Source organism: Manduca sexta, chromosome 17 (assembly GCF_014839805.1).
Source record: "Manduca sexta isolate Smith_Timp_Sample1 chromosome 17, JHU_Msex_v1.0, whole genome shotgun sequence".
NCBI classification, from domain to species: Eukaryota; Metazoa; Arthropoda; class Insecta; order Lepidoptera; family Sphingidae; genus Manduca; species Manduca sexta.
In genome coordinates, this window is record NC_051131.1 from 14,162,801 (window position 1) to 14,185,559 (window position 22,759).

At 36.0% G+C, this 22,759-nt stretch overlaps 1 protein-coding gene across 8 annotated transcripts in view; it reads right to left on the bottom strand.

Moving 5' to 3' along the window:
- Positions 1-22,759, bottom strand: part of LOC115442556 (disintegrin and metalloproteinase domain-containing protein 11) — a 231,073-nt gene that overhangs the window by 163,480 nt on the left and 44,834 nt on the right. For all 8 annotated transcript variants that reach the window (XM_037439663.1, XM_030167614.2, XM_037439665.1 and 5 more), the window contains exon 4: positions 297-376. In XM_037439663.1, coding sequence (XP_037295560.1) covers positions 297-376 — 80 coding nt within the window. The remainder of the gene's footprint in view (positions 1-296; positions 377-22,759) is intronic.

The window sequence follows — 22,759 nt, forward strand, 5'->3', positions numbered from 1 at the left end:
CATAAACGCAAGGGCTATGAATATAGCAAAGTTATATTACAGAGGGTAGACGTTTATAATGAGGAGAGGTGGGATATATGGATTTGAAAAATATTGAATTTTCATCCGGCATGATTTTTTATATTTTTGGATTTTGACGGCAGATAAAATATGATTCTAATTATTGATAAAATAATATTGAATCTATTCGACATATATCATAGCTAGAAATATTATTGTCCATACTTTAAAAATCACGTTTCAAAATGTAAAATTATTGTCAAAAAGTCTCATAAAAAGCTTATTATACTACTTACGTATTAAGCTCCAGATCCAGCCTGAACTTGTGATTGAAAGCTTTTATGAGAAGTGACGTCCTGTGAAAATGTTTTCCGGTCTGAAACAAGACAAAAAGTATTTTAAGAATATAATTCTACATTTCCGTGTACAAGTATATCTCTATTAGCTGATTATTTCGGGTGACCTTTGACGTGAACTCGTTTTTAGAATATATTACTTCTGAAATAAACAGTCTCCATCTTCAAACGTGAGTATTTTCGTCTTGAAATATTATTTTCATTACGTTCTTTGGATATAAAAGCAGTGTTTAATATTGACTGAGGCTTAAGTACGTGCCGCGTTCGGATCAGATTGTCAATCTGATCTAAACAGGCCGGCATATTTCTCGACTGGCGAGGGGCAATGATCTCTCGTTAGTCGACACTCCGCACCCTACTTACCGTCAGGTGGAATGAGTCATTTTCTAAGCTCTTTAAAAATGGTAATTACGATTAAATACAGCCCTTCTCTTAAGGCGAAGTGGCGTTAGCCCAGTTGGTTGTGAAACAGACTGCCGAGACGAATGTCCGCACGTTTAAGACCCAAGGCCACGCAATTCTGATTTTTAAGTTCAAATTCCAAGGACACACACCAAATGAGTTTTCTAAAATCATGTGTATATTCTTTGTGAATTATAGCTTGCTTTAACGGTGAAGGAAAACATCGTGGGTAAACCTGCATACCTGAGAAGTTCTATATAATTTTGAGAGTGTGTGAAGTCTACCAATCCGCATTAGGCCACCAGGGCTAAAGTCTAATCCTTCTCAGTAGTAGAGGATTCCTGTGCCCAGCAGTGGGACAGTATATAATACAGGGCTGATATTATTATTATATAGAGCCCTTTAAACTCCAATAAGAGTTAAATGGTTCCATTGGTAAACACATAGAAAGTCAAATGTTCAGAAAGGTGTGAAGAAATGGCACATTACAAGAAAAACAAGCCGACTCGCATGTTTCCACTCGAACGCTCCGGCCGTGACCAGCCCGTCAGAAAAAGGACATTCAATGTAATTATGGGCTTGCTGATTGAATTCTCTCGGTTGAGGTGGTTTCTCATTTTCAATTATTTTGTGTGAATATTTTTTGGGGCTTTGATCAAATTGGGTATACGGCCTTGTTGACTGATTGTGGATGATCAAAGTATTGCAATTTTGTCATTATAGCGCTTGATATATATTCGCGTTGACTGAAAGCATGAAATTCATTCCTATGGAATGCTCCTGCATTAGAATAGAGTAGAGCATAGACGATGCCCGTTGGCACAACTTTTTCAATTGTCTATATTTGTTAAATACTTTTTACGCTAATTCTACGAGATAAAGTTCAATATACTGTAAAATGTTAATACAATATTGAATCTCTTTACCTTTATCACGGAAAAACATATCACGTGGGCGGAGCCGCGACCAAAAATCACAAAAAAAGTATTTTGTGATCGTCGGATGAAACAACTTGTCTAGCAGACTTGATTTGCAATATACTCTTCACCAGTTAATACTAGAATTAAAAAATCCTTTCAGAACTAGCGCAGTCTTTGATACAGATGTTCATTTATTATTTTCTTTGTACAAAAACAATGGCGCCTCTCATAAGCCCATCCACGAGCGCGTACTTTATTGTAGCATTTATGAAAACATAAAGGTAAGAGGTTTATAGGATTTCCTTGGTTTTTATTCGCATATCGGCTTCTCCCAAATTGTTTATAAATTAGATATGAGATCTGTTAATAAGTAAAATGATTTATTATGTTTACGCGAATGTTAGGCATTAAAATAAAATTATTTTTATGATTTTATTGGGGTTTTTATATTATAATTATATTCAGAAGTTTCGAAGACTGCAGCAGTCTGCACTGTGACCTCGATTTTCGCATGTTTCCGAATATCTAATCCAGCAACAGTCTAAACCGAATATTATCTCATAGATCAAACGGTATCAAAATACGTTTGCGGGGCAAGGGTGGGTCCATGCATCGGATTATTGCAGGCTACCGGCGAAATTTAATAATCCATAGCCCCGGGCATTTGAGCGTACAGCCACTAAAAATAAACACGCCGCTTGGCTATGGTGTGCATGTTTATTATAGATTAAAAGTGTTTTGAGAGTTGCATTTTGAGTTTGTGAGGGTTACACCTGATTCTCCTTAGAATGGTAGGATATATATCTGTCCGGATAACGACCACTGTATACAAGATGTTAAAACCCGCCGTAGTGGTCCACGTAAGTGTGTCGCGTTCCGGGATCAACCTTTGTATTCGGTTCCAACAGGCCATTCCGAAGACTGTAGCTTTCATGGTCACGGGGCGAACTGAGGTGTTGATCATCCGTAAAGTCAAAGATACAATATTTACCTACATATAACAATAAAAGATTTGTATTTTTTTTGGATTAAAGATTTAAGAAGATTTATAAGTGTAATATTTCAAAATAAATATTACAAAAAATTATTTGTATTAAAGAGTTTTCAAATTCGACAGTGTAATAGTTCAAAAAACTGTACACTTCGACTGTAGAGATTGATTTTCTGATTTATATTTTCGGTCGAACGACATTTTTGTAGTTTTTCAATTTGAAAAAACACCTGACTTGGGATTGGAATTCGTGATCGTGGAGTCAACGTTTTTCGATTTTCGACTATTTCATTTAGAACATACAGTACTTTTTCATTTAACGTAGTGCCACGAGTATGTCGTTCTCGTCAGCATGCTCAAGTATCATTGATTTGTTTAAAATATTTTTGTATATTTTGGTGTGGTCTGATGTGGGTCGCTAAAATACTTTTATTTATTCCGAATTTGTATCAAATTTTAATCAGTGTCAATTTTTATGGTAAGGAAAATTGGGATAAAACTGGATTGAGCAAATCTATTTTTATATATGTGAGCTTGTAAAATTTGAGTTAAAGTTTTGATTGCATTTTATGATAAGTTCGATTAATATGTAAACAATTCATAATATCTGTGGCAAAATTGTTATAAACATTAGAATACGCTGTGTGAATACTTACTCCTCGGTTGTTTTGTATGTTGTCATTGGCGTCTGTCAATCTTGGACATTTAACAAAAATATTTTATAAAAAGTTGTATTAATTAATTCCTTGGAAAATATAACATTTGGCGACAAGAATGGAATATGGGTTGCGAAAATAGTCTGAACTACATCTGGATGGAAAAGTAACCCAAAACCTCACCAATCTCACGCACTCTGGCACTACACATACCTGATATATAGGGTAATATGACCCTATATTAACCCAATATAGCAACACAAGGCCGACCGTCATCAATGGCGGAACAGTTATTACCCCTCACGGTAATTATTTATTAAATTATACACCCTTGTCTGGAGGAGCACTCAGCCGTATTGACAGCACCCTGAAGGGTTAAGTTTAGGGGAGGATGGGGCTGGGCTGACCTACGTGGAAATTTTCAAACTTATTGCCGTTTTGATTTTTGACTCGCAACTGTGAACCGCGAGTTTCTAGGTGACTGCCTTGGTGGCGTCGTACTGCACGCGCGGTACGACAGCGCTCTGTGGTCCCGGGTTCGATTCCGGGTCGGGCAGTGATATTTGGATTTTTTTGCTTTCAGCCCGGAGTTTGGAATTTGTGCCCGATATGGCGATAGGCTCGTCCCATATCACATCATGTGACGGAATACACTTGGCGAAAAGTGGGTGCCCTGGTTGCGCCTCTGCATACTCCTTCGGGGATATATGCATGATGTTGTGTGTGTGTGTGAGTTCCTAGGTTCAATACAGGTTGGAAAAATTAGCAAAGGCGGCCTTAGGGAGGGGGGGGGGGGGGGCGAATCAGGCTACCGCCCAAGGCTTGTCCGGTGTTTTCGAGGACCTTTACAATGTTATTCACGAAACTGTTAAAACCGTGGGATTATTTTGCTTTGCCCTGGTCCTCGAGTCATTTTTTTGTTTTCGCCTGGGGTTTGGCGTCGGTAGAAGCCTCTACTGCAAACTATAGTTAAGATAAAAAATGTTTGTTATATCTTATACTCACTCAAAATCGTGCAATTTAAGATATTAAAGTAGGCCATTTGTTACGTAAAATTAAGTCCTTTAATAAGGTTCAGCTCACTTAACTAATTCTCTGTCCCAAATTTCATCCAAATTTATTCAGTTCTTTCCCTTTTGACGCTTAATTCTAACAAACACGTCTTCTAATAAACGACGTCCACAAATTATCATGTACAGCCATTACATTCTCATGTATGACAAAGTAATACCAAGTATCCCAGACAATCGTGTATCAAACACAAACACCTCATAAACAAACATTTGCGAATCCAAATCACTTCCTCGTGGTCTTATCTCAAACTTCGCTATCAACGGCTCCGTCTTGAGTTGCAAACCATAGCAATTTGTTAACTTGAAACTCAGATATGATGGCGCTGAACTCACTCTTTGTAAGAACCGAGTTTTGAAAGTACTTTGAATACTTTTCTTGGATCATATAAGGGCATGTTCGTCTATATTTCATTTTATATTATATAACGAATCTACAGTTTTTTGTGAAATCTAAAAGGAAAAAAAATCCATAGCATAAACGTTGCTAAAATTAAAGCCATAAGGGTTGTCACAAGACGAACGTTATAACTTAGCCTAAAACAATAATAAATTTGATTGTCATTGACAAATAAAAACAGTCGTTAAAGCCAAGGATATTCTTTACTATGCAATCCAGTGCGGTGTTGATAGACTTTCTGTAGCCTTATTCTCTACGACAGTGTAAGCTCGAAACACGGTCGTGTTACGTTATTTTCGTGAAATTAGCGTGGAATAATACTCTGTATGTCAATTATTACTGTCTTAATTGCGACGCGATTCTTTACGTCTTTGTTACGGCATTATGAAAATAACGCGTGGTATAGAGAATATTACCCCTGGCAGTGTCGGTTGATAGTGATCAACATACACAAGGTTTTAAAACCCATCATAGAGACCCACGCGTGTAGCTTAGCTTCACCCAGTTCCAAACAGGTCGACATTATTAGATCGACTGATGTGAGGTAATCGTCGCTCGTCAGTTGACACTCTATCTAGACACTGCTCCACTGACCAGGTGCAGTGGAGTCACTAGGCCACAATAAAAAAATTATAACCTGACGAGCGATTTGCTCATTTCCTCACTCGTCTTATCTTTCGATTGTATAAAAAAGCAAATAATTTCGTACAGCACGACTGACCTCCCAATCTGACCTCTAAGAGTACATTCAACAGTACCTTTAAGACTAGTTTTGAACGATCCCAGTAATATAAATAATCCTGTGGACCGCAACCCCGGACCCAAAGGGGTAGGAATAAAATCAAATTACACACGGGCACAGGAATTTTTCCTTATACCGAATTAGGGCCGGGATTAGATTTTGAAAGTTTTATCTTGTCCAACCCTTGCTGTTACTATAAAATAGTTGATTTATCGGGGGAAAATATGGTTAATATCACATGTAACTATGGATTCTATTCTGTTTTTTTTTTATTATTTTTTTATTTATTGCTTTGAATGACGATACGAGCTTGCCGTTTGCTTGATGGTAAGCGATGCGACCGCCCATAAACAATAGAAATACCATCTAACACATTGAATTACAAAGTATTGTTTATTCCACTGCGCTCGCCATCCTGAGACATGAGATGTTGAGTCTTATAATGTCCAGTAGTTACACTGGCTTCAATCTTTTTCAATCCAGAACACATCAGTGATCGGACTGCTGTTTGGTGGCAGAAATAGACATTGTGTTGGTACCTACCGAGGCGGACTCTTACATAATATGAAAGACCTACCACCAGTAACCTACCATATTACCTTTTTTCTCGAATATGTGTGCTGTGTTTTAAATTTTGAATCCAAAAACCCACATTTTTATTGAGCTACTAAAAAAATCGTCTCGGATGTCTATTCCACTCCCAACTAAGATATCACGGATACGTGCGTCTGACTTTCGGTTGCGTTAACAATGAAAACATCGTGAGGAAACCTGCATGCCTGAGAAGTTCTCTATAAGTATTTTAAGGGTATGTGAACTCTACCAATCCGCACTATATATTATTACTTAAAAGTTAAATCCAGAATCTAACATTTCTCAGTCATGTATAATCTTAAAGTCATTACTTAATTAGTCTCAGTAACCTGTTCAATTTAAAATAAGCATTTGGATTATCTATTTCTAATACCAGGAATAAGTATGAGTAGTGTATACTCAGTTATTTACATTGTACCTTTGATTTTGTGTTATAAAAAACTAGTTACTTCTTAGATAAAGCGAATGATTTCAAAAATATATTTCTAAGCTGTTTGCAAAGAAATTTAAAGTTTGCCGTTCGAAACGCTTCGTATTGCGTTGAAAACTTCAAACTACTTTTCATGCTCTGCTTCGATATCATAACTGATTCGATGCAACTTGTTATCAAATCTATGAATTTACAAGATTATTTCGGCCAGAAGATGTATATATTTCACAATTTATGAGTTTTTGTTGACTTGTCTTTATTTTACTCATTTTTTTCACAGCTACGGATGGATATGAATTTGTGATAAAATATAGTACGCAGTTAGTTTTTATTGGGAAACTACACGAGTTAAAAGAACATGAAAGTCAGTGCGAACGGTTTTAATTTTTAAAACGGAAGAAATACAAGTACGCATTTGATAAGGCTTGTAATAATATTGCGTCCATATTTCTTCAATTTGTACACAAAGATAGAATATATTGAAGAGTTAAATTGTCGCTAGCTATCTACTTTTATCTCCAAAAATTAGCAATTCATGTACAGACGAAGTACAAAAAATGTTCTACGGTTTTTATTGCGGTTTTTATAATATAATTTTCTCCCAACGTTTCGAAGACTTTGCATCCTTCGTCACAGGGTAGACTACAAAGTCTTTGAAACGTCGGAAAAAATATATATTAAAATCGCGATGAAAACCGAAAAATATTTTAATTCAATGTCTAATATTCGTAAACATAAGAAATCATTAACAAAAACAGCCTTAAAATTATCAAAATCTTCAATTTAACAATCCTAATACATTAAGAATAAAATAAACATTTTCACGTCTCATACATTACAATAATAAATATTCATAGCGGTGATCAATCTGGGATACAGAGCCTTTTTAATTAGCAAAGCGGCCCGCAGTTTCTTCCATCCTTTGTTCTCAGTCCCCTACTCCCGAGTTACAGTAAAAAAATAAACCTGGCGATTTTTCACTCCGTGTGTAAGATGTGCGGAGGTTTTTTTGCACCGCGGTTGGTGAAGTTTTTTTGTTGGAGGCCCGTTGGTGTTTTTCCGACTGCTGACAATGGCGTATTAGCTTCCGTGCGTTTGAAGCGACTTTTACCGTATGATCTGTGCTAGAAGTTATGTAATATTTTTAGAAGCATTTTTACTTGAATCTATTTTACTACTTAGTCCAATATGAGAGCGATTACTTGTTTAAGCAAGTAGAAATGTCTTAGGTTAGTCATCTGTCTGATGTTAAAAATTTACAGTCTGACTTATAAAATTTATCAAAGCTATGTTTAGTTAAAACCCAAATTTACTCAATCGTAAGTCAAAACCCGCCATCTTGCCTCTTAATAAGGTTTAAACTAGGAACCGGTGATGTTTTTGACAGCTATTTAAGCTTTTCTTAACAACCTCTTAACGCTAAAACGATTTTATAAGTGAGACTGTTAATTTCGAGCCGATCGTGATAGATAAACTCACACAAAGTATTTCGCGATTTGGGAATCCAAGTCAGGACATCTACAATCCAAAATACAATGTAATCTATTAATTGTACTCCATAATTGCCGAATAACGTCTTGATATAATAAAATGTTTTTAGATAAAAGATTATGCTCCGACTGACACAAGCAAGTTCGCATTTCTCATTAAATTTGTACGTACTTTCAACGATATATATTAATAATATAAATCTTTCTATCTACCTGTTTCTTTAAGTATATAAATACTTAAAGAAACAGGTAGATAGAAAGATTGTCTGTCATAAGACAGACATTTTAAAAAATACAAGATACATTTCACAATATTCTTAATTAAGACGTTTCCACAATTACAAGCGACCACGACATGCACATACACAAGATTAGACGAATATCATTACAAAAGAAACGAAAACAAATACTTAATGATATTTTAATCACAAACCTAAGATAATTATTATTTCCCTTTATTTTGAAAGTTTTTCTTTACATTTTTATATATCTCTTCAATAAATAAATGCGTATAAAATATTTAAAATAAAATGAGACCCCAACCAAGACCTAAGGTAATATTTTTACATTATGCAATATTTTTATTCTCATTTTATACTAACAAAACATTAAAGTACAACACTACTACACCTCACAAAACATAAATAACGTATACAATACGCATTAAGTATACCAACCTATTATCATTTTATACTTAAAACACTATCCGAAAAGAACAATAAAACCTTCCACTACCCAAAAACAACAAAGAGAGATGGCTTCGCAACATTAAAACAATTGCTAGATCAACAGAGCGCAGTTTATTTTGGCAAAACAAATAGTTAATGTAAGAAGCAGAAAACACTTACATTAGCGGTGATGTATGAGCGCGGACTAATGCATGCAGGTACCAAGATTTCAGAACAATGTGGAAACTTAGTGTTTTTTCGAAAGGATTTGTTGCCAACGAAGGATATATAGGGTCATTTTGGCGTTGCGTTAATAAATGAAACTACAGACTTATATTGAAAATACTACTACAATAAATTCATAATATTTCCCAGATTGTTTTTAGATTTAGATAAAAAATATCTCCTTTTATACTAGTATGTTTTCGTCGAATCTTTTGTTATTTTTTTTTAATGACACACCAGCAGCATATGCATTAATAAAATTACTAATAACACTATTATACAAAATCTGATGTACATAACCATTAAAAGTATGTATTACATTCTCATAATCCGAATAACATTATTATACAATTTGTTTTATATTAGATATACAAAATTTTATCCTATTATACGAATATTATAAAAGCGAAGTTTGTCAAAATGTGTAGAGGTTTGGAGGTAAACGCAAAAACAATTGAACGGATTTTATAAAATTAGGCACACGGATACGTTATGTCCTGAATTAACACATAAGCTACTTTTATCCCGGTCATTCGCACCAATGGAAAATAATTACACTTTTTGTTAAATAGATGGCGCTAACGTCGTATTTAGGGACCTTTGCAGCAGGAATGGAATTTCAGGCGGACGAAACCGCGCGCAAACCTTGTTGTTCATATATTTAAATTGCAGTCCACACACGTCATGTTCTTACCCGTCGTCATAACTTACAATCGCGCGCTAAATTGCAATATCCAGCACACAATATATCATAGCGATTCACTCACGCATGAAAAATAGTTTATTGTTTCTTTTTAACATAGCCAAAGCGTTGGCTTTGTTCTTATTAGTTGTTTGTGTGAGATGAATTTATAATACTAGCCTTGTATTATATACCATTGAGCTGAACACAAAACATAGCCTAGCCTAATGCAGGTTAGCAGGCTTCACAAACCTAGAAATTATTGAAGAATTCACAGGTATGTTGGTTTCTATACTGGCACGTTTGGGGTCGCTTTTCAAGATCAGCCAATATACAGACAGACACTATTCCAAAAATCTTTGAAAGAATCTGTCCGCAGTCGATATTATTTTTGAACTAAACTCGTACGAGTACAATCAGTTTAAAAAGCGTTTTCGCTTTTAGCAATCTTTTTACCGCGCACGTACACACTATGAAATGAACACTTCCTGCATCGTTGTTCCCTGAGTGTTATGACCTATCCTTTAAACGAGGTTTGAAAGAGTGCTCAACTCCAGGGCAACGGCTTGCCTGTGCCTCTGGCATTGCAAAGTCCAAGGGTGTATACTGCTTACCATCAGGCGGACCGCTGGCTTGTTTACCTACTAAAACAATAATATAATATACCTATACGCGGTAATTTTGACTTTGCATTACTAAATAAAACCACGTACTTATCTTTTTGATAAAAACACTTTACACTAAGTTACTCGAATCGTCGTAAAATAAAAAGTGTAAGTTTCGAAGAAAATAAATATCAATAAATAGTAATTTTAATATTACGCGCCCTAATGTCATTACTAAGAGAATTCATCGCAGTGACAACATCACAGTTTCAGTCAGAATTATATTCACACACACGACACACTCGCACTGAACTACAAAAAAAAAAAATATAAATTCTGAAAATTAAAACCTCGATTTTTGGTAAAATTATGTGTCATTCATGGTTAATTTTTGGCACAATGTTAGCATACAAAGACGAGTATGTGGTTTCATTTCATAACGCAATGTCAAAATGACCCTGTACTATATACTGCACGAAGCCAACGCCTTGGCATCAGAAAAAATGTCTCCGCAGTTTGTTGTCCTCAAGCGTGCCGTACGATGTTTATGTTTCGCGTAAAATGGTTTCTATGTCCAACCCGGGTCAGATTCGGCCGGCCGTTTATGTCCAAATGTTCCTTCGGGGAGAACTTTTTTTTTCACCGCAACACTCACGCAAATTATTTTGATTGTCGAACCTTTTTCGGCCAGTGTTAATTACTTTCGTAAAAAGTAAAGTATTTTCGAGTTCCTGTCATAATTATGACAATGAGTCCATTTGTTTTTTCACTTATAAGCATGGGGCGCCATGGGTCTCATTGCAGAAATTTTATTTCATATGGTTACTTTTTTATAATACTACAATAATTATAATAATTTTATTATTTATTAAAGTAATGTTAATACTTTAAACAGCCTTTAATGATTGTTTTTGAATTTACTGTAAACAAGGTATTACATATTATTAAAATATTAATTCATTCATTCTTATTAATCAAGCAGCATCTATGCTGTGAAACCAATAAGTTACTGCATAGGTACGACACCCCAGTGAGCATTTATAAATCATTTAAACTAAATAGTACTAAGTCGAAATAAATCTAATTTTCAGATATCCCGATTTTTTATATTAAAATTTTGTCTTTTCGAAGACTGCCTTCATGGTTACGGGTCGGACTGGATTTTGAACGTGCGAAAAGGTAATTACAATACCTACCTATATTTTATTCGATATTATTACAATATACGTAATTTACCAAGAATTAAAACAGCCTGATAAGATTGTAATCCCCATCATGGGATGGAACAATCCAATCTAGATTCATTCGTTGCACATTTACTTAGCCCTACGAAGACAGTCTTTCCATAAATAACATAATAAAATTATCAATAAATTAAAAATAGAATATCTCAATAACAACAAAATTGCGACATCCGATGCCAATCATTAAAAATACAAATCGAAAACAACATTCCGAGGCCACAATAATTTGTTTGGTTCTGCGTAACGGAAATTGCTCTAAGAAGCAATTAATATCGACAGATTTTATGATTTTATTTTTGGCAAAGGAAATTTTCACTTAATTTTATCTGGGATATTTATGCCGGAATAATAACAAACGCCCATCACTATTTTATCCTTGAAGGCGTAGGCAGAAATGTATCCAGTCCGCACAATTTTCGCCTATCGCGTTTTCATGTACAAATTCCAGGCATCGGTCTATTACTGAACAGAAAAACTCAAAATCACTTTGCATGACCCAGGCATCGAACCCGACACCTCGGCACTACAGTTGTATCGTAATACAACTGAAAAACACCTTGCTGCTTTATGCGTTTCGTATAGTCATAACTCCAATATTACCCAATCCGAAAGGGATGCAAGTTAAAAACTATCGAATGAATCATAAAGATTTTTAGTGCTTCTATTCAGGTCAATAGACTTTAGCAAAGTACTAGAAGTTAAATTTAATACATCATGTGATTTTTATACAGCCGCGGCAGTGTCAATTTGCAACTGATGGTAAGTGGAAAAGGATTCCAGATAGCCTTGGCAGTATCAATTAGGGTGTAGATAGAGCGTGAACTGATGAGAGTTGATTACTCCTCGCAATCAATTATGCCGGCCAGTTTGATACCGGATTGCCAGCGTAAAAGTGTCTTCAGCGGTCTTAATAAATAATCTGAAGATGATTACCCCCTAACCCATTTATGACAAACTTTTCAAGTATGGATACACTGGCCGATCGGTTAACAGTTAAGTTATCGTTTGCAACTTAACCCTCGTAACTTACACCGTCTCTGCGGGTTGTTTACGGTAACCCCCAAGTTTACGTTAGGTTGTAAAATTTAATATTATTGGGAGGAAGTGTTTGGTTTCGCTTCGGTGTTTTGTGGCATTTTATATTCTTTGGATATTGCCTTTTGATGGTATTTTTGTCAAGAACTTAATAGAAAACCAGTTTAACGTATGTATATATTTGAAAGATAAAGCCATGCTGTAGATATATTTTGTTTAGAGCAAGAAATAATCATAATTCTCTATTGATACTAAAACAAAATCCTAGTTTTAGTTTAAATGTAAATTTGTAACTTCTAAATTATAAACGGCATCTGTAAATTCATTCTAAATAGATAAATAAAAGACTTTCTGGACCAGATGGTAATAATATCGACGGTTGGCAGACAAATCTACTTAATCGATAGATTTTTTTTTATTAAGACGGTGTTTTCCAAATATATCGTCGCTGACAAAATAGAAAAAATGTGCTGATTCCAAATATATTAAACTCAATGTCTCTTAAGTTAATTGGCTTGCCACCCGTTGATATATTCTTTCAGAAAATCTACCTTTACTAACGGGTTCCAACACGCCTAAAACCCGTCATAGTGACCCACGTAAGCATGTCGCGTTCTGGGATCTGCAGTATATCTGGTTTCAAGAGGCCGGTATAATTGTGTCGATTGTCGAGGGGTAAACGTTTTCCGTCAGTCGACATTCTACTGGACCCAACTCCACTTACCATTAGGTGCAGTGGGGTTACTGCTGTGCTTATATAAATAGGTTGCTTTCGTGTAGTGATTGAGATTTTCAGAAGCCCAAATGGCTATTAAGATGCAGTCAACTTTACTTATTGATAAATGTACTAAAAAATCTTTAGTCTATGGTAAATAAACGAAATCTAGAAGGCCAACATCATTGAAATCTCAAATAATTCAAAACCCTCCAATAGATTTCTCCATCTTCAAACAAAATCTAAGATCTTGCTGTCTATTTTCTTAACGGCGAAGATAGTAGATTTTATTGCGACTCCGAATCCCAACTCGACATTCGAAGTGTGATTGTAGACGGGGCCAACCGTTTCGAAGATACAATCGTGACATTGCGCTTTATGTGAGTTGAAAATGTAGTAGGCAGAATACCAAATTCCGGATATCGAATACACTTAGACGGAAGAAATGAGGAAGACGAAAACGGTGGAGGTCGAATGGGAATGTTAGGTGATCGTAATGATGAAACAAACGTGTGAGATTAAAGGTCTGATGGATATGTTGAAATACGAATCACGCCTTTTGTCCAAGATGGAAATGTTGAAATACGAATCACCCTTTTGTCCAAGATGAAAAAACGCTCGCAAGTTTCCGCGATTGTTGGATACATCATAATGTAGTAGACGAACATATCACCATACTCTAATCCCGAAAAATTGGAGGGATTTAGAAACAAAATAGTCAGGGTTATTTCAAGTAATGTCGGTTGACGCTTTTAGAACGTAGTCTGCTTCAACGCGACTATTTTAGCAGAATGGATAGGATGATTTTCATATTGCGTTACTAAATGAAACCACGTACTTATCTTCTTGAAAATGACGCTTTATAATAAGTATTCGAACCGTAGGTGTAAAGTAAAAAAAGAAATTTTCGAACAAAATAAATATCAATAAAAAGTAATCTTAATTTAACACCCCCTAATACAACTAAGGGAAATATTTCGAAGCAAAAATATCACACTTTTAGCTAGAAATACACTGACAAACATTCCATATTCCCACTAAACTACACATTAAAAAATTAGGAAAGTAAAATTGGAACTATTGGTGAAAATATTCGTTATTAATGGATGATTTTTGGCACAATATTAGCAGAGGCAAATACGTGTATGTTCATTAATTAATGCAGTGTCAAAATGATCCTGTATAACTACTTATACTACTCCCTAGCGGTAAAAATGATCTCTCGGACATAAGTTACACCTTACTTCAGAAAGTACTGTAACGGGCGTTTTTTAAATAAACTTGAGAGTTCTTAGTTTTTAGTAGAAGGTGTTACTTGGTTCTGTATGTATTGCAACTGATGTTTTTTAAAAACACGTCGAGAGGTCGCCGCCGTCATACGAGTCGTATAAAAAGTTGACTGCACAGCGCCTTAGGGAACGGTGTATCTTCTAGTACATTCTATGTTTTGTTTATGATTCTTTTACGCGGCACGGCCAAGTAACTCCAAGACGCCTGATTGTATTTGCTGGTGGTAGGATATATTTTATATCCGCCCGAATAGTGACCAAGGCACACGAGGTGTTAAAACCAGCCATAATGGTCCGCGAAGTGTGTCGCGTTCCATGATCAGCCTGTGTATATCCGGTTCCAATCGGCCGGCATAATTGTGGCGACTATCAAGGGGTAATTATCTCTCGTCAGTCGACATTGTAATGGACCCTACTCTACTGACCATCAGGTGCAGTGGCGTCAGCAATCTGACGCTGTCACACAAAAGTCTTTCACAAAACTATATTGAAATTACAACGTGGTTTAGTCGTAAAGTCGTCATGATTATGTTTGAGTCTATTTCAATTATCGTGCACTGTTGGTAAACCAAAATGCTAACAACGCATCCGCACAATGATGGTGTAATATTTTCAAATTATCGCCCGATTTCGGGTGGCAACCGACCACAATATTATGACCATTCAATTTTGTATCCATTACCATACGAACTACGGGCACGCAATGGTCTTGCAATAATATTTATTTCACAACAGATAACAGAATTATTGAAATTAAATAGTTAATGAAAATATATAAAAAAAACCCTACATACAATCGAACATGGAATCTCGTCATTAAAATTAGTTAGGGGCCGTTCAAGTATTACGTAACGCAATTTTTGAAGATTTTTGACCCCCATGTAACGCACCGTAACGTTTTCTTGCACGTCCCCGCCCCCCCTCTAAAAAATAAGTAACTCTAAAGTAACATTTTTTTTTGTAATATTCACAATTATTTTACACAAAATACCGGAATGTCGCTAAAATACCTTTGTTATTGTTTTAAAATTAAAAAAAAACAATGTTACACATTAATGTTTTGTATGAGACACCCCCCGCTCCCCAAGTTACGTTACGTAACACTTGAACGGCCCTTTAAAAAATAATTAAATATCCTAATAAATGCTATATTTAACATACATGATAGAGGGTTGTATTAGCAATAATAATGACTTATTAAATAGAGATGAACTAATCTTAGTTCAGCTATAAATCTTAACAGATATATTTCATTTAATTGCTAACTTTTTATCAATTTATTACGGAGTTCAGCGTCTTTCATCGGATGCTCGTAAATCAATCAAAACCAGAGAAGGCAATTAAAACAATGGGATATTGATAAATAAATTGTTTTATGTTGATTGGATAGAAATTAATAAGAGCCGATATTAATTGTTCAAATATGTTCGAAGTGGTGATTAATTTGATAATAAATTTATTATGTGATGTTGTAGATAGTCTAGCACGCATTTATAAAGTAATAATAATATCGGCCCTGTATTATATATTGTCCATTGCTGGGCACTGGCCTCCTCTACTACTGAGAGAGATTAGGCCTTAGTCCGCCATGCTGGACTAGTGTAGATTGCCAGACTTCAAATACCGTCAAAATGCTTGGAGGATTTCTCAGGTATGCAGGTTACGACACGATGTTTTCCTTCACCATTTAATTATAAAGTACTCTGCGTTAAAAATATCTTATTATAGAAAGAGGATCGGTTAGTATACCGTAACATAGGTGTGAGTGACAGAGATGATGTCATACGAAGCTAAATATAGACCTATATTCCCCTCCTACCTGTCAGTCCGAGCTGGCTTTTATAGTTGCATTATGCTTTGCTTTTTAATTTTACTGGCTTGTACAACCTCTCACTAAATATGATTAATGCTAAATATATTTTAATCACAGTGCTGTCTTCGTCAACTCTTAATAAATCACAGTAACAGCGCGAAGTTTTAAATATGTGTAGCGCTAAACATGTATGTAACGCGTTGTGCAAGCCAACTTCAATGTTTGTAAATGTCCCTTATAAAAGTAACTCTTAATTATTATTATCATGTATCTTGACCTGTCATATTTGTAACTATGTTTGCCATCCTGAAATTTGTTTTAAAGCTTACCAACTAGGTTATCTTTTTTTTTTAAATCTGACCAACTATCTATCTTTTTCAAAAGTAAATGTGTTCCATTACTGTCATGCACTGTACTGCGATAGTCTCATCCCACAGGATTTATAATGTCATATCCCAAAGTGTTTTTAATGTCCAACGAAATATAATTTAATGCTAGCCGTAGTTGCATATAAAAATAAATATACTTGTGATAACTATCGTGCTAAAATTATAAATAGACAACAAAATCATACACCAATAAACGAACTGTCCCGCATAGGGTAGCGTAACCAATTATAGGGCATATATAATAAATAATCGGCTAAGCAGTAAATTACACTCGTCCATCGGCTATAGGCGCCGCGGTGATTTGTGGCGCGTTTCTAGCAATTTTTCATCCAAGTCTGACATCACTAAATCACGCTCAGCTAGCTCCCGCTATATTTTGTCGTACTCTGGTCAATAATAAGTTTTCTAGCGACAACACTGCCGGGTATTATACGTGTTCCCTTACTATTGTAGGAAATCTTGCTTTTACTGTTTTTAAGACTAACTATCGTATAGTGTAATGATTTCTTATGTTTACGCGAATGTTAGACATTGAAATAAAACTAAAAACTATTTAACGGATTTTTTGTGTTTGTGTTTTTTTTTGTAGCAATGCAACACATAAGTAAACTTACATCAATATTTTAAAATAACATTACATACATAATTGAGCGGCGAGAGCCTAGTTAGGTGTGGAAAGAAGAGAAATGTCCGCAGGTTTAAATCCCAAGCACACACCTCTGACTTTTCTGAAATTATATGTGAATTCTTTGTGAATTATCGCTTGCTTTAACGGTGAAGGAAAACACCGTGAGGAATCCAGCATACCTGAGAATTTCTCTATAGGAATTTCGAGCCCAGCGTGGCCAAAGCCTAATCCCTCTCAGTAGTAGAGGAGGCCTGTGCAGCAATAGAACAGTATATAATACAGGGCTGATAAAATTATTACATGCACAAACAAATAAGACCCATAAAACATTGTAATAGAGTTTAACATTGACCACGGCGTTATAAACATGGACATGTTCACCGGCAATACGGTCTAAATTTGTGAGTTATAGCACGGTGCGACGTCCTCTTTCTCATGTCAACGAGGCACCTTTATTTTCGTATATCTTATGCCTGACTTGACCGTGATAAATGGTTCGAGTTGGTACAATTGATAGTTCAGTTGAAATTGCTAGGCATTGAATTAACATTGAGGGTTGGGGTCTGATGAATATCTAGACAGGGATTCTGGGGATCGTTGGAAGCAATGAATCTCGTCCGTCAAGTATTTCGATTACCATACAGGGTCATTTTGATATTGCGTTACTAAATAATACCATATAGAGGCTTGACTTCTTGAAAGTAAAAGTTTTCAAATTACTCGAACCATAGATGTAAAATGATGATAGTTGTGATATGTTTAATTTATTACCGCGGTGCAATAATAATCCTTTATATTGACAAGAATATCTAGTATATATAATATTATGTAGTAATGTGGATAAATAATAACACGAGTATGATTATGACTTCTGGAAATAGTTTACAGTATTTTTACTAGTTGTTAATATCATCTTAAATACTGATAAGTTAAGAAACAAAAAAATATTATAGACATTATTTTGAAAATCTTATCAAATCTTCACAATTTTATGCTCACGCCTTTTATTGTCAAAGGGTAGGCAGAAGTGCAACTGCTGCTCCCACTTTTCGCCGTGCGTATTTCGTCCCATAAAGTAATAGGTGAGCGATGCACCCGATGTGGTGAAAGGGAGTCTATTGCCACATCGGGCACAAATTCTAGACTCTACCTTGATACTGAGTAGAAAATCCCAATATCGAGCCCGATCTGAGGATCGAACCCGAGACCGCAGCACTGCATTCGTACCGTACAATTACGCCACCAAGGCTCATTTAAACTTTGAAGTCTTCACCACTCATGAACCCAAAGCCAGAGCCAGTAGCCTCGACATAAAGATCGTAAAGTCAACCTAAAACAACTGTTAAATGATCGGAATTGTCATCGGACTTTACGATCGTTACATCCCTATTCTAGTATCAAAATTACCGAACCGGATCATCCAGTAGGTGATGGGAAATGTTTACCGTCCTCTGTAAACAGCCGGGTGTACACAGCAAACATCTGCTATGCCGATACCGTGATTGTTTGAAGACCTTTTTTGGGCCACATTTATGCATGAAGCGATACCGTTTTGGATACAATCGGTCTATTTGACGTACGTTGTTTAAGTGCAAATTCGTTTGATGGGTTTTTATGATAGCTTCTTTGTTCTTGTTTATTGAGATGCTGATTAAAGCAGTGATTGAGAGCCGTATTAATAAAATCTCACTTTTAAGTAGGATTTCAAGTAGATTTTAACGCCCGCATTCGTAGACGTTATTTATCTAAGGACGGAGCATTGCTGTGATAACAGAGCGTATTAGAGCGTATCAAAGTTGCAGTTGTTAAAGCGAGATAGTCTCTAAAAATATGAACACTCTATTATCGTAATTTCCACGCGGACGCATCCGCGATCAAGCTCTAGTGTTCACACTAGGTCCGATCTCCAAGTTTTCCACCGATCGCACAACCTTTCGCCCCGTCTTTACCCGTTCAAGCGGACCGAATCTACAACACCCGCTCCGTTGAACTTCGGCGCACACCTGCGAATGTTTATCCAGGAGAACTCTATTGACTTTCCTTAAAATCTTCAGTTTAAGAAGCAATTTTGGAATCTTAGTGTCCATTTTTGTTTATTTTATCTGTTGAAAAAATGCTTATGAAAGACTTTTAGTGATGTCAAGCATATGTTACAGCTCCTAATTCTATAATCGTTAGTATTTCTTTAGAATAATGCTGATCTCATTTACTGTACAGCTGAGATCAAAATACTTCTCGCTGGACCGAAGCACGGCATAGCAACTCGTCCTCCATATACAGTAGTCCCTTCCAATCAGTATAAAATGCACAGGTCATTCAGTAAATTTAAAAATCCTATCGACTTGGAGATCGCCTCCGTGACTTCAACAAGAGCTTAATGGTGACTACAAAGTTACTACGCTGTCTTACTTCCATTTTCAATATACGATCCCAATCGATATTTTCTGTCCTTCTCAAAAATGGGCCAATCAGAACAAAGTATTTTTTGACATGCTTACAAATGAGTTAATTTCATTGGTTCATTCTGAGTATTAGATTGGAGATTAAGATTGGGATCGTTTATTGAAAACGGCTGTATTGTACGGCTTTCGTTTTGTTTTATTTTGTCTATTTGTTGTTTTTTTTCACTCAAGCGTCTTGGTGCATTTCCACTGTAAGCTTTTGTGATACTTAATTGATAAATAAATAAACTGCCTGCCTTGGTGGCGCAATTGTATTGCATGTCCGGTACAATAGCGCTCTGAGGTCCTGGGTTCGAATCCCGGGTAGGGCAAAGTGATATTTGGGTTTTTCTGCTTAGTATCAGCCCGGAAACTGGAATTTGTGCCCGATATGGCGATGGGCTCGCCCCCTATCACATCATGGGACGGAACATACTTGGCAAAAAGTGGGTGCCCTAGTTGCGCTTCTGCATACCCCTCCGGGGATAAATGCGTGATGTTGTGTATGTATGTATGTAAATAAATAAATGATTTGAATCTAAGTCCAACTTCCATCAACCAGACAACGCTAATGATAAGCATATCGTGAAATATATACGTATTCATTCGTATGAAACTAGACATTCGAAAGCGGGGTTATTGAAATTTCGTCAAGGGCCCGTCGGAGCGTGTAAACGATGGGGCGCGAATCCGTCGCGAAATATGGAAAAATTCAACCATTTACCCATTATTTATTCATGGATGTATAAAAAATAGGGACGGCTGGCACTCCTCGCCAATTTAAGGGATATTATATCGGGTAATATGGGGGTAGATTCTTTCCCTATCAAGAACGGAATATATAGCGAAAAGTAAGAAATTATACATAGTAATGGTATGTAACACTGTAATGTTTATTATAAATGGTAAGATGAGCTCATCATCTATATTAAAGCTTTATTTATGTAGAGTTATCAAAAATGTTTAACGCTGACAAAATATTTATTTCTACCGCTGAGCAATAGTGTGCGTGCAATGTTGTGTTCCGGTTTGAAGGACATTGTAGCCACTATATTTACTGGACATTATGAGATTTAACATCTTAAAGATAGATAGATGGAGCTATGGAAGGGTTTCCTCTAGCTTGACAGAATTGGAAGGTTTACTTAGCGACTCGCCTAGCCTCGCCATATTATTTGCAAAGTTGACATGCTTTGAATAATATTATGTTACAAAATAACTAAACACTAATCTAGCTCCTGTACTCGCATTGTATTCTGTTTAAAATCTACAAGTTATTTTTTGATTTACTTTTTACCACTCTCATCATTTTTAATGTAGCACAGAAACCATTTTAGAATTTTTTGCTCTTTTTTATCCAACAATAACCATTCAAGTGAGCCCGCACTATCCGATCCGTAAGTACGTACTCAATTCAAACTTACGTAGAAGTTTGGTAACTCCGCCTGCGTATAATGTACGTCTAGGCTCTCTTATTAAAACTGCAAATATAAACTACACTGCTTTGAACTTTACACTTGGTGTTTTTAGTTGCAGGCGCATCCAATTAGTGTGCGAGTTGGTTTACACTTTGGGGATCCGTTGGCGAGTCGTATATTGTCTTGAATTTAATTTGGTTATTGGATATATACGTATATACCTTTATGATATAGGGGGCTAACGAGCAAGCGGTTTATCTATTCATTTGTCGCCTGCGGGTGGTAGGATATATTTTTTATCCACCCGGATAGCGACCACCGTGTACAAGATGTTAAAACCCGCCATAGTAAGTGTGTCGCGTTCCGGGATCAGCCTGTTTATATCTGGTTCCATCAGGCCGGCATAATTGTGTCGACTTTCGAGGAGTAATCATCTCTCATTAGTCGATATTATATTAGCCCCACTATCTTACCATTACGTACAGTAAAGTCACTGTCCCGTCCGTATAAAAATATTTTTTTATCGATGTTAAACATCGATAAACAATCAACGCTAAAGCGTTTACTCAGACATGGTGAAGTAGGCCCCTTAGTATGATGGTCTATAGTTTTAATGTGTTTTTTCTCTTTTTTAATACTTCTATATATCAGTTGTGTTCGTGATTAATAAAATATTTTATTCCTTCTTTTCTCCTTGGCCTAGTGCCAGCATATTGGCTATACTAAGAAATATAATCCATTAACATTATCTATGAATCACGATGGCGAACGATTTCACGGGGAACAATATATACATCTGGCTGCTCAGCGAAAAATATCGACAAAATGACTACCCTACCTACCCAAATGTACGCTTGTGTACGTTTTACTTAATAAAAATATTCGTTACTAATTCAAAATTATAAAGACTTCTACTTATTCTTTAAAGTCCTCTTGATGCAAAGTTAATTAAATGTTCGTTACTAATTCATACTTATAAAGACTTCAACCGATCCTCTCCTATCCTCTTGATGTAAAGTTAATTTGGAATGAACGGAACCCACGCCTCCTGCCCCACAAACGCACATGACACTTTATTTTCTCATATAACTCGGTCAGCGTCTTCTTTAAGGCAATGCGAGATGTTATATAAGATGATCCGCATGCTGGCTTATTCACACCATCTTTGAATGCGCGGTAAAAAATTTTAAGATATTTTAAAGTCGGATTAAACTGTTTCTCCCTTATTCATAGACGTGTTTGATTTGATTGAGATACAACAATATTAGCCAATGATAACGGCCCTATGGCTACGCACTGCGAAGGAACCATGCCGTCAGCCCTGAGAAACAGACGTTATCACAGCTTTACTCCTTAGATAAAAAAACGTCTATGAATAAGGGAGTGACTATTTAAAGTTGAAAATTGAAAGATAATATTTCGGCGTTTTTAAAGTTTCTAACAAATATCTAGGACTGCCTCGGTGGCATAGTTGTACGGTACGACTGCAGTGCTGAGGTCTAGCGTTCGATCCCCGGTCAGGCAAAGTGATTTCGGTTTTTTTTATCAGCACGGAG